A 17,195-nucleotide genomic window follows, 5' to 3' on the forward strand; every position below is an offset into this window, starting at 1 on the left:
TAGCTAATGGCAAGAGCTACTCAGCTTTCATCAATTCTAATGCAGAAATTTAATATATAGAGTATATAGTATATATAAAGTAAACTAGTTTTTGGCCCACTCATTTTTCCAGCATTTTCTTAAGAAATAAAATGCAAACTCAAGACATTCCTAATAAGGTGAATGTGACGAAAAATTTGCTTGTTCGTTACATTATATCACTTAAAAATTAGAGGAATCCATCGACTGAAATTAGAAATGAGTTTTTCTATCATTAGAATAACCATTCCTGTAAGTATTGTTCAATACAGAATATTTCTTAATGTATTTTATGGTAAAAATATATGACTTTCCTTTGACAGATGTGTTACCTGGATTCATCATCAGGGACTATAGCTCTTATATATGCATTTATCAGTAAAAAATCAAGACCTAGGTATGCTTGACAATGTTATGTAAAAATATGTAATACTTAGGAAACACACAATGCATAAATATCCTTTCCTCTTCTGCATTTGATTCTTGAAAAATAGTGGATACAATTTAGCTTTTATCTGTAAAAGCACTAATGGTAACAAAACAGAAAAATGGAGCCAGTGAATTGTTTATATCATGAATCATCCAATGTTTACCTTTCTATGAAACTGGCAATTGCAAAAACTGAGAAGAAAAATCCTATTTTCACATATTCCAGTGTCTCTAGGGAACTCTTCATAGGACTGTGAAGAAGGATTGGGAGTTTTAAGACTGTGTGGAAAAGTTTGGGTTTTTTTTAATTTATTTTACATTGCAAGTGTAAAAAAAAAAAAAAGTTGGGAAACCTTTTGTTTAAAAGAATTGTTTAATGATGTTTAATCTGCAAGATATACAAGTGAGACTATATGTGGATGCAGGTCTGTAATTCCCATATATACAAGTATTTTTAAGACAGGATCTCGAAGGTTCCCAACTCAAACTATGCTAACTACAAAACATGAAACTTTTCAAATTATTTGGTCTCAAGGATTCCATTTTACATAGGTACATGAAAAAGAACTCACTAATTTAATTACCATGTGCAAATAATTTAGTTCTAACTAATGGTTAAATTAGTTTCATATAAACATCTGAATCTTTACAAGACAACAGGCACTCAACGTAGGCAACAATCACTGATTATTCAGTTACATAGATGGCCTTCGAACACTAAGTGCTCAGTGAAAATCCATAATTGTATGTGATTATCGAGGCACACCAGTGGGAATTAGACAAATGTAAATTAAATCACAAACATATAAAAGATCGAGGAACTTGGGGTTTTTATTTCATCTGTCTTGGAAAAGAAACAGTTACCTACAGGAATATGTATGTACCCATTTAAAAACACTCCAAGATCTGGAACTTTAAATGTTAGCATGAAAGCAACTTTTATTTTCACCTCTTGTAAAAATAAATTATGTTCTAGCTTTTTATTTCAATGGAGTTCCACCCACTTATTTGCAATCTTAGTGATGCTTATAGTTTATAAAGATACTTGCTTAGGTTTTCACAGCTGCCAGTGGCATTTAGAATCATTAATTTTTGCGAAAAATGGTCTCCCCAAAAAACATTGCCTATATGAAAAGAATTTTGTAGACAGTGTAAAAAATTGATAGACCAAGAGAATTCCAGTTGACTTGAAAACCAGTACAATAAATCTAGTTTGGCTAGCTCACATATAACTGGCAATATTACACCCATGAAAACTAATCATTAATTTTTTCCAGTTGCACAGATGTTGCATGCACATATATACTTGATTTTGGCTTCTTGTACTTCTAACCTATTATAAAGTGGTAATCTGTGATTCTTGCCATAATATCAGCCTCCCAGCTGTGCATTAATGATATGACAAACTTCTGTCCATCTCTTCTCACATCTGTTCTCTCAGGATAGATGTCTGTGCAATGTTTCAATTTATTTTTGGGTTTTTTTTTAAACTTACATACGTATAAGAAAACAGTTGATACGTGTGAGGCCATGTTCCTCAGTGCTCATGTTAACAAATAGCTAAAGCTGAAAAGCACACCTTGTATGTAAGTAGTAAGGTTTATTATTTGGTCAGGTTCTCAACAGAATTCCTCCTTATGTCTCAGGCTGCTCCCAAGGAATGGACATGTGAAGTCTCTGCCGAAACAAAGACCAACTGTAAGACTGTAATCTTGCCATCACAGCAAGGCAAAATTTAGGAAGGCAATACTAGGTAGAATGGTTGCAAGTCTTCCATTGTAAATGTTTTATTTATTTTATAAATAAATTTATGAAATAATATTTTCTTACTATTACAGTTCAAACACAAGTCAACAAGAGCATGCTTAGAGGGTAAAGTAATTTAGAACAGTAAATTTATCCAGTCAAAATTAATCTTATCAGCTACTGCATAGCCCTCTGTTCATAGAAAAGCTCTATGGCAATGGGATGGCCAAGTTCTCTGGTGTCAGGCACAAACACTGAGTAATTCCATGGCCCAGTCCAGCGCCCACTGAGACTCAAGAGATTTTGAATGAGGCTGCAGGAGATCCTGGCAAATCATTTGACATTGTATATCATTGGAATGACAGGGGCATTTCTTGCCTGCCCACAACTGAAAGTAAATGTTAAGTGAACAAAGAATACTGATCAGGGTCTGGCTGTACAATTGAGTGAAAGCAAATTTACAAGGAGCAGGGAGATGCCAATTTAGATGATTTTTTTATTTGCATTAAATAGGCAGCAGAAGATTAGTATTCTGTTTTGTTTACATTTATCATTGCCATATGTCAAATTAGGAAAAAAAAATCCCCTTAGTCAGAATGATATTTTGGAACATGAGTTGTGAAATATTTTCAAACACAGAATGATGCAATTTAAATAGAAACTACTGCAGAACTCAACTGTGGCACCTTACTTGATCATCCTGATTTTTTTAAATAAACAAAGACAACTATATTCCAAGCTACTTTAAAAAACTTGTTTTCCAAATTTAATTTTAAATATAAATAAATTATTAACATGATCTGTCAAGAGTTAGGAAAAGTAGACACAAAAGGTTAAAGATAAAAAAAAGTGATAGGAATAAATGCACAGCAATCCTTCTACTCAAAGGCCCTGTTAATCTTTGGTAACATTCACTGAATGTTACTGAGTGGCTTTCTACTTCACATTTCCAAGTTTCATCACGTCTGTCCAAATGCTGTAATGCTGATAGTTTGTAAGAGAATCTACATAAATTTTAATTACTTGTCTTATAGTCTCTCCTCAACAGATAAATCTAATCCCTTCACTTTTTAACAAGTGAAGATTTGGATCAACAGAAGAACATATTACATGTGCTCAAAATTAAATTTAAGGAGATTGAAATAAAGCACCCACATTCTAAACTGTCACATTTAAATGTTGGTAAAATTATTCTTCTGATAATACCTTTTCTTTGCAAGATAATTGGACAAATTTATTAGCCCAATATTTATGTAGAATTCAGTGTTTTAATAATGAGATCTTCACCTGTGTAAAACCAGCACAATAAGCTGAACAATTTGTACATGAACATTGTTCTTCACATGTCCCTATGAGTCTCAGAGTGTTCCAAGATTCACTTATCCAAGCAAACACTCTTGTAGCTTACACCAGTCAAACATTGCACCATGCTTTCCAGAAATATATTAAGCTAGGAAAGTAAGAGCCTAAAATTGCTGGTTTGGTTTGAAAATGAAAGATCAATTATTTGCATGTTCTTCCACAGGGGAAAAAAAAAGAAATCCACATCAGTGTTTGGTAGTTAAAAAAAAAGAAGGCATATAAAAAATAGGAGGATGGCATTCCACATCTAAAATGGAAGCTGTCTATTAAACTATCATTTGCAGACTAGCCAGCTGCAAATTGGTTTTCTGACACCATTTCATACAGTAGTTGCTATACAAATATTAGAATGGTTTGGGAACCAAACTGTGACACATTAAATGTGCTATTTGGTTTGCTGAGAAATCCCTCTACATTGCAAACAGGTAACTGTTGTGCTTGCCAACCTATCTGTATGTTCCAGAAGGGCAAGCAAATAAATTGTAACTTCTGTGGCAGAGCTATTGAAACTGTTAAACAGAACCAAACTGATTTTGTCTTTATTTCAAACACTGAAAGCATGCATGATTTTTCAAAACCATAGACTAGACAAATGAATTTCAAAAGATTTGCTATACTGCAAGCAGATTTATCAGAATCATGACCACACTGGAAATACTGCAAGCCTCCCAATCCAGAGAGAGGCCCAAACTAAAACCTTCAAATAAAAATATCTCGAAGTAAGACAAATCTCAAAATCTAAGGGAACATGTCATGAGTGGAACCAAAATCCTAGATTCCAAAGTGGGTCCACGTTTGTGCTTCCATGCCTGTTAAAGGAGGTACAGTGTGAATACTACAGTATTTTTGGGGGGTTATTACCAGTGTGGACAAAATCCTCAGAGCTGACAGGGAAGAAATGAAGAAAACGCTTTGACATCAGGACATGCTTTTGCTGCCTCTCAATTGCAGGCTTCTGAAGAGGCTGAAGTGACACACCTCAGTCGGAGACCATCCGCTTCTGGATTAAATTTCGCCGTCGCCTGGATTCTGGTGCTTGACAAAAGCCCTATGATTAATAAAAAGGCAGCTGTGCTCGCTTCAACATTTTGTTTTACAGTCGCTGTCACACACGCCTTGTCATCGAAAAAAGAGTCCTTTATTAACGTTTTCCCCCGTCCCCGCGCCATCGTCCTCTCCCAGGTGCCGCTCCGGGCTCCCCGGGGCAGCGCAGGCCCGCCCCGCCGGCGGGATGCTGTCTAGAAAATAAAAAAACACCAACTTGGCCGAGATGGCATCGCTCCGGGGGTTCCAGCCTGGAGAGCGGCGGGGACCCGGCAGGGACCCGGCGGCGAGGCGGCTCCCCGCGGGCTGCACCAGCACCAGCACCAGCGCTTGGCAGAGCAGAGCCACTGCCGCGGCCGGGCTGCCCTCGCCCCTCTGGGGGCGCTCGGCCGCGGGCTGCGGGAGCGGCCCCGCCGGGGGAGGGGAGGGGCCGGGCCGGGCCGCCGAGGGGGCAGGGCCGCCCGCCGCAGTCACCTCGCACATACCGCGCCGGGGAGGAGGGAAAAGGGCCCCGCTCCGGCGGAGGGATACAGCCCCACGTATATAGCGGGCGGCGCAGGCTCACAGCCCCAGCACTCTGTGAGCCGCGCCGGGAGGAGGCAGCAGCCGCCGCCGCTCGTGGTCGCGCAGTTCGTGCAGCCGCCGCCGGGCCCGCCGCCGCCGCGCCATGGTAGGGGGCTCGTTCGTTCGTTCGCTCGCTCGCTCGCTCGACCGGCCGGGCGCGGCACGGGGTGCCCGGGCTGGCGCGCAGTGCTTTCGCTGCGGAGCTGGGGACGGTCGGGTTGGTGGAGCCCCGGGGAGGAGCGGGGGTGGGGGGAGCCTCGCGGGGGCCCTTCCCGCCCGGGTCTCCGCGGGGTGAGCGGGTTGGCGGCTGCGGACTCTTCCTCTCCCTTCCCCCCGCCGCCTTGCGCGGGATCGCTGCGGAGCTACGGCCCTTCCTCTTCCGCCGCTTCCTTCCCCTTTCCCCGGGCCTGCCGTGTGGGCGCCCCGGCCCCGCGCCCTCCCGCCCCGCCTCCCCTCCCCTGCGGAAAGGGCCGGGCGCGTCTCCCCGGGGCCACGGCCCCAGCACCGGGCAGGGCGCGCTGCGGGGCGGGGCGCGGGTTTGCGGGCGAGGATCCCGCTCGGCTCCGGCACCAGCTGCACTGCGCAGGGAGCGGGGGGGCGGCCGGGGGAGGGCACCGCGCTGCAGCTACTGCGCCCCCGCCGTCCTCCCCAGTTCCCCCCCCCCCAAAAAAAAACGCAGCCGCGCCGGCGAAGCCCATCGCTGTCTGCATTACATCATGTCTCCTCCTCTTCCTCCCGGCCCCCGCGCGCCCCCCGGCCGCGGGGAACGGGGCGCTGTGCGAGTTGCTCGGTTGGAAGCGGCCCAGCTCCTGCATAGGGGGCTCGGGGCGGGAGGGGCGCAGCCTCCCCTCTCCCCAGGCGCTGCGGGGGAAAAGCTCCTGCCCCAGCCGCCCGCTGGAGGAAGGGCGATGGGGAGGGAAAGCTGGCCGCGGAGCCCGGGCGCCCTCGCGGTTGAATGATGAGGACGTGGTGTGGCTGCCGGCAGGAGAAGGGAGGGAGGGGAAACGGGGACGCACTGCAGCAGTGGGTGGCTGCTGGCCGGGAAGGACGCCTGTTGCGCCGGCGGGCTGCGAGCCTCCCGCCCCGCCGGAACGCATCGCATCATCTGCCGGGTGCTCGCAAAAGAGAGCAAGAGGAAGGGCTGGCGGTTTTTCGCTTCCTACGAGAGCGGAGAAACAGTTACAGACTGACCTCTAATCGTTTTTTGGCAATGTGGGTGTTCCTCGATTCTCTCTCTGAATCTCCCCTTCCCGTAGGAGAAGGCTGACATCACCAGGACAGGATTTGATGACTTGGCTGGGTGGGGTGATGGCTCCAGCCCTGGCTGGGTACCTTTGTCCTGTAGCTGTGGGGATAGTTAGTGGCTGTGCCTGTTGCTCGGGAAGGTGAACCTCCTGGCTTGTAGGGTTGGGTTGTGTCCTCCGGCATCACCGGGTGTGCGAAGGTTTTGGGGTTTTGTTCTGTGGGGTTTTTTGGTTCCTTTTTTTTTTTTTTTCATTTGAAATATGATTTTAGAAACGCTCCGATTAATGGGGCAATGAACTGGTGCTGTGGGCTGGAGGTTTTTTGCCAAGGTGTGGCTCTGTTTCCTGTTCTGCAGGGCAGTGAGTCTGTTATGTAAATTCCTTAGATAATCTTTAAGTGAAACCTCGCATTTTCTGGAAAATCACAAAGAGTGCAGGAAGTCGAGCCGGATTTTGAGCACAAGCTTTTTGCAGTTATTAAAGAAGACTGTCTTTAGCTGTTAGCATTTCTACCCTTTTCTCCTTCCTCCAACACACTGCATGCGAGGAATTGTTTAATCATTACATACAGACCTTAAAAGAAACCCCCTACCTAATTACAGATAAGATCTGTGTATTTTCCTTAACATACAGAGAAGATTTTTCAACCTATCCTTTTCCCAGATGCAAGAGCTTAACATTGCATAGCTGATTCATTCTCCATTGTATTTATTGCTCTTTGCTGCAGTTTGATGGTTTTTATACTTAATATTTTAGGAAAAGAGGGTTTTGCCTACCTTCTCCGACCTACAAAATTCTCTGTTCTATTTGCAAAAACAGTCCAATAAAATGTGTTTAAAACAAGTTAGTACCTCTTCTTCAGTATCTGTGATTAGGCATGTAAAATTATATATATACATATATATATATATTTTTTTTTTTTTACTTGGAAAAGGCATATTTTTCTGTAAAGAACTAGTTAGCTCCTTTGAGTCCAAACTGGAGCTTTTTGTGATGCTCTATCCATACATAGAGAGAGGCTTCTGGAAGGATGTGGCTGTCACAGTCAAGCTCTAGAAAGCCCTTTAGGTCACCCACTGAGCTGTGTACCTTTGTATGCAGCAGTGCCTCTTGATGTACAGAAGTTCCTAAGTAGGCATTTTAAATCTTGCCACTTAAAATTATATATAAAACAACCTGCATGTCAGGATGAGGCACCTCGAACTGCTTGGCTGAACGGGAAAATAATATGATGTGTGAAAACTAATTTTCTTTGCCAGAGGTGGCAAAAATCTCTGTAACACTGAGATGTAATTCGTGCTGTTGCAGCAGAGCCCCTCCTGTGGGGCTGGCAGAGGGCTGGAGGCTGCTCTGGGGAGGGCGGGCAGGGCTGGAGCAGTGGGCGAGGCAACAGCATCAGCCCCCGCGTGTGCGGTACCCCCCACTGCACTGCTGGGAATGGCATGTGCTGTGGAACCCCAGACACATGGCTTGGGGGATTTTGTGCCTCTCTGACCCATTGCAAGGAGCCTGCCCTGTGTCCTTCACTGGACCAAATCTGTTTCACCAAGTTGCAGGATGGTGTTGGGTTCTTCACATGCGGTTTCAAACCAAGTTAGCCTGTATGCTTTTGGAAACAGCTGCATGGTGTAGGTGCGTGCAGTCTCCTTGTAGAGGCAGAATTCCAGGGTTTGAAAGTGACTTCATGAAAGTAATGATAAATCACTTCTGAAATTGAAAGGAAGTGCCTCATGGTTTGACAGAGCTAGCGGTAAACAGTATTCTAAAATGTTCTATTCTCCGTGTAGGCTGATCAGCTGACTGAAGAACAGATTGCTGGTAAGTGTTTTGATGATAATTTTTTTTTTTTTGCTAGCTCTTGTGACTAAAAGAAAATAAATTATCTCAAGCATAGTGGAAAAAAACATCTTTGATAATTTTAAATCTGTACTACCACTTTTGAAAAGCACTCACTTAAAAAAATCCCAAACTAAAAAAAAAAAAGACAAAAATATTCTGGAAGATTACTGGTTCATTGCCTCTTAATTTAGACTTCTTACTCCTTGGACTACAGATAATGATTTTTTTTTAGACGTTCAGGCTTGAGCCAAGTTCTCCTAGATTTCTTGCAAACAGAAATAATTGCTAGACTCAAATGAACTACTTAGAGTCAAAGGAGACCTAGGTACTCTTTAATAGAGTGAAGATCAACTACAAATGAAATGGCAACAAATAAACCTCAGATTGGTTTATTGCACATTTTTACAAACCAGTGTAGTTTAAATAAATCTTTTAATAAACTGCCTGTAATTCAGGCTGGTCAGGAGAAGGAGCGTTACTTGACCTTCTGGAGACCAGTCCCCCATTTATGGCTGACACTAATTCTTATTGTCTGCTGACTTGAAAATAAGTGGTAAATGACAATGCTTTTGTTCCTCTAAGTCTGTTAATTGTTAAGGGAACCCAGTGGCTCCTTTCCCTTATTTCAGACAGCTGCTGTTTGTGGAGCAACTGTGCCTCAGGCAAGATGCAGATGCATGGAAATGAATTACAGAGTTGTAAATGCGGATAAATAGCCACATGAAATAAGTTTGAATTTACTGTGAAAATTATGTGTTGATATTGTAAGTAATTTTTTATTTGTATTTGAGAGTGTTAATTCTCTCAATACAGGGACAGTTAGATAAAAAGAGAAAATGTTTCTTAGAATTGTGCCAGGCTTTGTCAGTAGAGTGCATTTTTAGTCTGTGGTTTTCTTATGCTGGTGATGTCTCTAAACACTGGGACTGTTTCTGCCTCTAGAATTCAAGGAAGCCTTTTCCCTATTTGACAAAGATGGTGATGGTACTATCACAACAAAAGAACTGGGAACTGTCATGAGGTCACTGGGTCAAAATCCAACAGAAGCAGAATTGCAGGATATGATCAACGAGGTAGATGCTGATGGTAAGTGTTGGGAAGGTGCTGTGATCATCTTTAATGTGTATGACCTCCACACCTGGGCTTCAACTGCATTGGCAAGACTGACATAGAGCTCTTACAGCAGTTTCAGAATGCTGGATAGACTCTAAATTCAGAAGGATGTCAAAGATGCTAGCAGTGTTCATGAGACTAAAAACAGGCAGGGACAAAGTTATGCCATTTGTCTTTAATATTTTATGGGTCACAGGCTTCCTATTGCTATCTGACTTGCCCTGACCTGCTATTAACCTCTTTCCATCCAGCTTTTCTCTATGTGTTTTGTCAGCCCATAGCTTTACCAATGTCTGTGGTTTTGGCTAAGGCAAAAAATGTGTTAGAAGTGGAATGGTGTTTTCAATGGAAGTTTGGAAGGAGGAGTATGTAGTTTATCTAATGTATTAAATCCCAAATAGATAGAAAGGGGCTATTGGAGGTAAAGGCAGAAAAACCTTCCTATATCAAGGCTAACAATTATTTTAAATGAACTCCAGAGAGCCCATATTGAAACACATGTTGTTTCTGAACTCCACATAGGCTAACAGTTTTAAAAAGGAATAATATTTCCCCTGCTCAATGATGTCAAGCCTCTAGTCTTGTATGTTGGTTGTGATAGTGATTTTTCTCTTAACCATTCTGTAAAAGAAGAGTGAAAGCATATTGGCAAGAGTATAAATTACTGGATTATCAGGCCTTACTAAGTAAACTACTTTCTTAAAAAAAAGTGTAAGCTGACTTTAACTGCTAGGTTTTTGCAGAGACTGAAAAGCTTCAGTGTCTGCAGTGGTATGTAGAATTTGTGTATAGTAGACTCTTTAGGCTGCAGACCAAATGCTGCTCTGGTGGATTTAAAACAGGAGACTGAGGGCTTCATACAAGTATGCCTGCCCAACTGTTTAAATTTGGGTTACAGCAGAATGCTTTCCTATTCTTCTGCATGCTCATTGAGGTTGTTTTCAACACTGAGTGTGAGGCCTGTGTTCATATTTTACTGGTACATAAAGCTGGCCATGATGACAGATAGCTGTGTATGTCTCAGGCTGGAATCCCTAGGATGCAAGGATTTTCTTAAACTTCATTTGTTGCGCACTGAATTTGTATGCTTCTTTAAATCAATGGGTAGATCTTAGTTGAACAGTGAACTGTTTAATGTGGTTTTGTGAACTACTTAATGTGCCTTTTTGGCATCTAGAGCTGCATCCTGACTATACAAGTCAGGTTTCTTCACCATACCACTTTTTCCCTAGCTTTAAGCAGCCTGAAATTTAAATCTTTGCCTTGAATGAAGAGCTTAATCTCAGGGGTGAGGCCTGGATGTCAGCAGGGATTATCAGTTTTGCAGTAAAATAACTGTAAGAACACCTACAGCTAGCTTATCAGTAATAACAAATAATGACACCTTTTCTTGTGTCACTGGAATCTGCAGGTCCTTGTTGCCTGTTGCTTTTGTTGTGTGCAACTTTGGTTCGTAAGGCAGTTGATTTTTAGAGAGAAAAAAGTGTTTACAGTTTAGTTATGAGTGATGTTCCCAAATAGTAGATAACCTTGGATTGTAATGGCAGCTTAATATGTGTTCTTCCTGGAAGACACAACAACTGAGAGATTATAAAAAAAATTAAAAGGTTGATTTTGTGGGAGTTATTTGAAATAAAAATAAGTCTTGTTTTTGGCTAACCTTGACACATCAAACTGGCATTTTACTTGTGGCTTTGGTGGCAAATGGTGTGGCTTGTCCTTGAAAGAAGGTAGCAGTTGATTCTGTGCTGGAACAGAATGGCTGCTGTGGCTGCTGCATGTTACAATAGCAAAAAAGGCAGTGGTAGCAATTTAGAGAGGAACCAGTTCATCTATAAGGACAGCTAACAGAGCATCTGGCAGTCTTGTCCCTGGTGAAGTCAAATGCCAGATTTTGGTTTGCTTGTTACTGAAGAAAAGCTTGGAAGTTTAATTTTTGGAAGTTTCTTTTCATTAAGGCAATGGCACTATCGACTTCCCTGAATTTTTAACCATGATGGCCAGAAAAATGAAGGACACAGACAGCGAGGAAGAAATCCGTGAGGCATTCCGAGTCTTTGACAAGGTATTACTAAAAGTACAACTACTCCTCTAAAGCAATAATGATGTCTATATTTTCCTTAGTGTTTTCTCTCTTCGTGTCTAGAAGGAGAAAGAATCCTCCAGTAGAAACAGATGAATTGCAAACATAACAGAGATTGTTCTGAATATAGAACCAGGACTGTTGCATCCTGGTTCTACTTGATTTATACAGCAAGGTCTAAGCTTTAGGCTCATCCATGAGGAAAACTTTCTGACCTTTCCTTAGAAACAGAGATTAGCAGATCTTAATGCACGGTGGCAGCGGGAGGGGGTGTGGGGTTTTTTTGAGACGTGTGGATAGAGAAAGGGGATTTTTCTCTACCTTTTGACTTCGGGGGGAATGGGGAAACATTTGCATGGATGCACATGGTTTTATACTACCCTATGGAAGCTTTGAAGTCAAGATGATGTCATCAGTATTTGGAGCGACACAAAGTACTGCATGTTCTCTTTTCAAAATGTGAAGTTTGAGGTTGCTTTCATGAAAACTTAAGAGCTCAGCTCCCTTGACCTTGTTTGAGAATACCTGGGCATATGTCAGTTTTCTGGAACAGGGGTTCCCCTCTTTGAGTTGTTTGAACATGACAGATGTTATACAGGAATTGTGTGGAGTAGTGGCTGGTGCAGCTGTAAAGCTAATGCACGTGCATGTGCATTAAGAAGACTGACACTTTTTTCTATAAAAAGTAGTAGTAGTCTGTAGTACTTAGCTGAAAATGTGGGGGTATTTCTGCAGACAAGATTAGTGTTTAAAGCCACTGGGGTAGGTTATCTATTGGTGATGGCCATATCCTGCTCTAAGATAGTGTATTCTTCCAGGGTATGGAGTTTCTGAAGTGGCTCAGAGCTGGAGGTTTAGATGTTGCAAATGGGGACACTGGTTTAAAAGTCTCTTTCTCTTTTTTTAATTTTGTCATAAAACTTCTCAAAGCTCCTTATGAGTAGAAATTAAATGCTTTCTTTGATTTGTTCTTTATCATCTTATCTGAGAAGCCTAACATAGTCAGCTGCTGTCTGATTATAGAGGTAGTGTTAATACAGAAGAGAAAGTTGACTTCATTCTTGCTGGTGGGGAAGTGGGTCTCTTTTTGGCCTTGCTTAGGCAGCAGAGACTAAACAAAAACTTTTTTGGTTTTGTTTCTGTGTTTATTTTTGAAAGCTCTTTAAAAACATTAAAAATACCTTATCACAACTACAAGTCAGGCATGCAGTTGTTATTACAGCACAATAATTGTATGGAAGGATATGGTGTCATGCATGCCTCAGAAGGCGGTGGGACTGATACATACTGCAGTTTGTACAGTGTGCCAGGTCTGCACATCTGTCCCAGGTGCCATAAGGCTGCTTCAGAAGCAGTTACTGGAAACCTAGGTGTAGTTTCCACGTTAGCCAATGTCAGGATTGTTGTTCATGGTCTTGTGCAACTCTTTTCTCATAGGATGGCAACGGCTATATCAGTGCAGCAGAACTACGCCATGTTATGACAAACTTAGGAGAAAAGCTAACAGATGAAGAAGTAGATGAAATGATCAGAGAAGCAGACATTGATGGGGATGGGCAAGTCAACTATGAAGGTAAAAAGATGTTTGTCTTGACTCAACCATTATTCAGACTGAGGAAAGCCTGTTGCATAAGGCATTAATTTAATACTTGAGACACTAGTTATTTGCTTGTCCACTTCTGTGGACAAAACCTTAGCTGCAATGAAAGGTGCTTTTTTATGCCAACTGTATTTTAGACACTTTTGAAGTACGCTGGAGACAGTAAATCACAGTGACTTTTTATCTTTTCAGAATTCGTACAGATGATGACTGCAAAGTGAAGAGACCTCCTTTACACCTTTTTTCCTCTAGAAGAATCAAATTGAATCTTTTACTTACCTCTTGCAAAAAAAAAATGTTCATTTATTCATTCTGTTTCTGTATAGCAAAACTGAATGTCAAATTACCTTCTGTCCACAAACTGCATGTAATGGTTGGTGGTCCTGTCCCTAAAAGATAAAGTTAAACATCAGTTTTACAATATAAATAATTGTACTACCTTGAAAATAAAAAAAAAAAGGAAGCACTTAGTGAACTCAAAAGTTCCATTTGCTAATGACTATTACACTGTTTGGGCTGGCCAGTTTTTCATGCATGCAGCTTGACAATTGAGCAGTCAGACATGTGTATTAAAAGGAAAAAAAAATCTAAAGGATCCACTGTCTTGTTCAACAGTGGATTCTAGTTCAATTTGTAGTATAAATTGTCATAGCTGGTTTACTTTAAAATTGGTTTATACCTCAGGATGGTATGCAGCAAAATGGTTGAAGGATGCAAAACTTAAAGAAAATGCCCTAAAGGTCGAATGGTTCTCCTGTACGTAGCAGTGTGCTCCAAAAATAGGATGATCTTAACTATGGATGGCATGTCTGTGTAAAAATACTGGTTTAACATTGTCTGCATTGCACTATAGTGAAACGGGTGTCAGGCTGTTACCGTTCACAAAATTTTTAAAAGAAACCTTCACCAAGGGAGCATCTTTGGACTCTCATATTTTTAAAACCTTCTGTACCATGACTTGGAGCTGGCGGAGTAGCCTGTGGACTTCAGCACAACTATCAACATTGCTGTTCAAGATATTACAGTTTATGTCCATTCCAAGTTGTAAATGCTAGTCTTTTTTTTCCAATAAAAGACCATTAACTTAAAGGTGGTGTTAAATGCTTTGTAAAGTTAAAATATATATATATAATTGAGATAATAAACCAAAAAAGCAGTAGGAAGGAAGTGTTTCTATGAATGACTTGCTGCTAAATTATAATGCACATGTATGCAATAAGTTATCCCCTATCTTTTCAAGATGGCAAGAACTGACCTCCTGTAACCCAAGACCTTTGCTATAAATAAATGAACTTGTGCTTGCCTTTCATATTACGACAATGTTAATTTAGTTGGTCTCAAAGTCGTGTAATGCTGACTCGTCAACTATCAGCACAGAAGTAACACCTCATTTCACTACAGTGGAGAGCTCTGAGCATGCATGTCAATACTGGGGAAACATGTATAGGTTGCTTATGTTTTTTTTGACAGGTTATGAAAACTAGTGGGAGAATTTAAACAGCATGGACTTCATAGATATCCGTGATTCTCAAACATGCCAAAAATGCATTTATCTGCCCGCAGAAAGAAATCAAAAGGACATTTTACAATATATATTTAAAAAACCAAATTAAGCCTTTTTGGAAACTGGGGCTATTATGTCTTGACTTTTCAAACACTTGCATGAATTTTGTGGGGTGGAGAAGAGGACTAGGGTTAATTTAAAAACGATCTTGTTACTTCTGCTTTGCATGCACTAGCAGTGCTTAGTCATTCCAGTTCTCTGAATAAGTGTTCTCTGATCCTTCAGCTTCCCCATGAATGAGTGGCAAAGCAGCCGTGTGCACTCTTCTTTGTCTGAAAGAAGAATGCTTTTCTTTCTTTTTTCTTATTTTTTTTTAAGCAGAGCCTCCATGTGGAAGGCTTTTTATGCTTGGGAGGGAGGGACTACAGCATAATTACTGACTGTAAGTTCTTGTTTCCAAATGTAATGGATTGAAAACCATCATTGTTTTGATTGCATTTGGGTTTGGAGAATATTGATACCATCTCTAGGAAGAGATACAAGTCTCCATTCATCCTGTCTAACTGAGGTGCGTGTGTTAAGAAACTTGGTTTGCTCAGTGGGGGGTCAAGAGACACCTCCAGAAGGCAATTGAGACTGCCTGCCTTCAGTAATTTTAATTTTTTTGCCCTGGGGGGTGGGGGGAGTTCTGGGTGACAAGGGACCCAGACACCTTAACCAAGTGCCTAAAAGTTAGATGGGCTGAATGTAGGCAATTGCTTAGGTATCTGTTTGTTGCAAAGGCTTAATACTGTGGCTGTGAATGCTGTCCAAGCAAACCGGCCTCAATGATGGGAATGTCTGACTACCATTTGAAAGTAGAGTCTTGCATAGCAGCTGCAAACTACTGCTTTAGTAGTGCTTGAGAATAGCTGCACTGATTCTGTAGACCAGCTTTTAAAAGAACGTGCTCAAGAGCAGGCAAGGTAGGAACGATGGTTGCAGCTCTGAACTAATTACTTCTGCCTGGGTGTGCAGAGAACTTGCCTAGTAGGTAAATGCTTCTTACCATCTTATCTGTCATTCACTCATGGTTGGTAGGGTAGTTCACTTAAGAACAGCTGCTTTTAGCTTACTCAGTGTGCTCTGTGCTTGCTAGCAAGAGACCTCATCCTGCAAGAGGTTCTTGGCTTGATTAGAAATTGTCTGGCAGTGTGCAGTGTTGGTATGCCCTGTAACTGAATCTGCCTGGAGGTATCTAATTATTAACTGACTTCAGTACCACATCAACCTCGAGTAAATGTATCCTCTGTACAGGACTTAAGCTCTGTTCCCTTCTGCATAGTGAATAACTAGAAAAATGAAATGGTGTCATCAAGGTCTTTTTTAATTTTTTTAAACTTTTTTTTTCCTGTGAGTGTGTGTGTGTGGCTTTGGCTTTTTCCAAATGTGAAAGTGTGGGCTGGATACACTTGGTGCATGGCTTAGAAACATGGGACTGGAAAGAACTTCCTGGGTCATCAGATCCAGTCCCCTGCTATTGCAGGCAACCGTGTCATATAATCCTTTTAATAAACTGATCAAGCTTAAACACCTGCTTGTAAGTGGCTTGTTTTCATGGAAGTTCTGTAACTCATGTTGCTCTCAACTGATGCAAATAATATATGAAATATGAAGTTAATCAAAAGGTCCTCCAGCTTAGCTTTAGGTTTATCATTACATTTATTTAACTGACTTTCTTGAACCTGTTATTATTTGCACAACACTCAGGAAAGTGTTGAGTCTTTACCCCTCTTGCTATGAATAAGAGTTGGTGTGCTTGCTTATTTTTTTTAATGGAAAAGATGGATGTCTGGCTTGTTGAAACCTGTTAGATATGTTAATTGTCAAGGCAAGAAACAATTGAGTTACTTGTATTTGATACATAAATTTAAGGCTAGAGTATACATAACCATTTTTAAAACACATCAACTTGCAGTGTAGTTTTATATTTAATACTGAAATTGTACTGCTAAAGTTTAAACTGCTGTTAATCATATTCCTCTTCTGATCATAATGAAAAATAAAGGGTAAGAAAATGCTTAACATAGATTATTCATTATCATGCTTATTTTATTAAAAATTCAGGCATCGAAAGATCTCCAGGTATGGGGCATTTGTTCTGTTTGCTGGGTGGGCTGGAGTGCGGGGTGGGGAGGGTTAATGATGCAGGGAATTCTTAACCCCCAACCATTTGTCTCACTTGCACAGCTTCAGAGGCACAGACGTTCTGGGAAACGCTTTAAGGACCCTGTGCCTTACTGCTGCCTTGGCTGCAGCGTGGCCGTGGGGCTGGCGTGTGGGCAGGGGACAGAGCTGCGCCTGCCAGCCCTGCGCCTGCCCGAGGCTGTCCTGGGCCCTGCACTGCAGCACGTGTGTGATGGGAATGCAGATTCTTGTTCCCAGATGACAGCATCCTAGACTAAAACCACAGTCTTGGGGTTTAGAAATAGCAGAGTTAATACAGCTTGCTTATCCTCTGCCGTGGAACTAACTGGAACACTTTTTTGCCGCAATCCCGTTAGGGTTTGGGTTCTTTTTATTTCATAGTGTTGTTTTGGCTTGGGTTTTTTTTTTTGTTTGGTTAGTTTGTTTGTTCATGGTGGGGTATGGTTGGTTTGTTTGGGTTAT

At 41.6% G+C, this 17,195-nt stretch overlaps 1 protein-coding gene across 1 annotated transcript; it reads left to right on the forward strand.

The window, feature by feature from the left end:
• Window positions 1-5,060: 5,060 nt before the first annotated feature.
• Window positions 5,061-16,614, forward strand: CALM1 (calmodulin 1). The gene is made up of 6 exons (XM_041396994.1): window positions 5,061-5,269; window positions 8,195-8,225; window positions 9,189-9,332; window positions 11,318-11,424; window positions 12,880-13,015; window positions 13,235-16,614. The coding sequence occupies exons 1-6, from the start codon at window positions 5,267-5,269 to the stop codon at window positions 13,261-13,263; spliced, it is 450 nt and encodes a 149-aa protein (XP_041252928.1). The 5' UTR covers window positions 5,061-5,266; the 3' UTR covers window positions 13,264-16,614.
• The last annotated feature ends 581 nt before the right edge of the window (window positions 16,615-17,195 follow it).

Source organism: Onychostruthus taczanowskii, unplaced genomic scaffold (genome assembly GCF_017590055.1).
Source record: "Onychostruthus taczanowskii isolate IOZ18803 unplaced genomic scaffold, ASM1759005v1 scaffold1, whole genome shotgun sequence".
Classification (NCBI taxonomy): domain Eukaryota; kingdom Metazoa; phylum Chordata; class Aves; order Passeriformes; family Passeridae; genus Onychostruthus; species Onychostruthus taczanowskii.

What these genes read in the sequence shown, in the direction of transcription:
- CALM1 (XM_041396994.1), top strand. An exon ending in CAACGAGGTAGATGCTGATG is followed by an intron (nt 9,333 to 11,317) that starts GTAAGTGTTGGG and finishes CTTTTCATTAAG; the next exon opens with GCAATGGCACTATCGACTTC. An exon ending in TGGGCAAGTCAACTATGAAG is followed by an intron (nt 13,016 to 13,234) that starts GTAAAAAGATGT and finishes TTATCTTTTCAG; the next exon opens with AATTCGTACAGATGATGACT.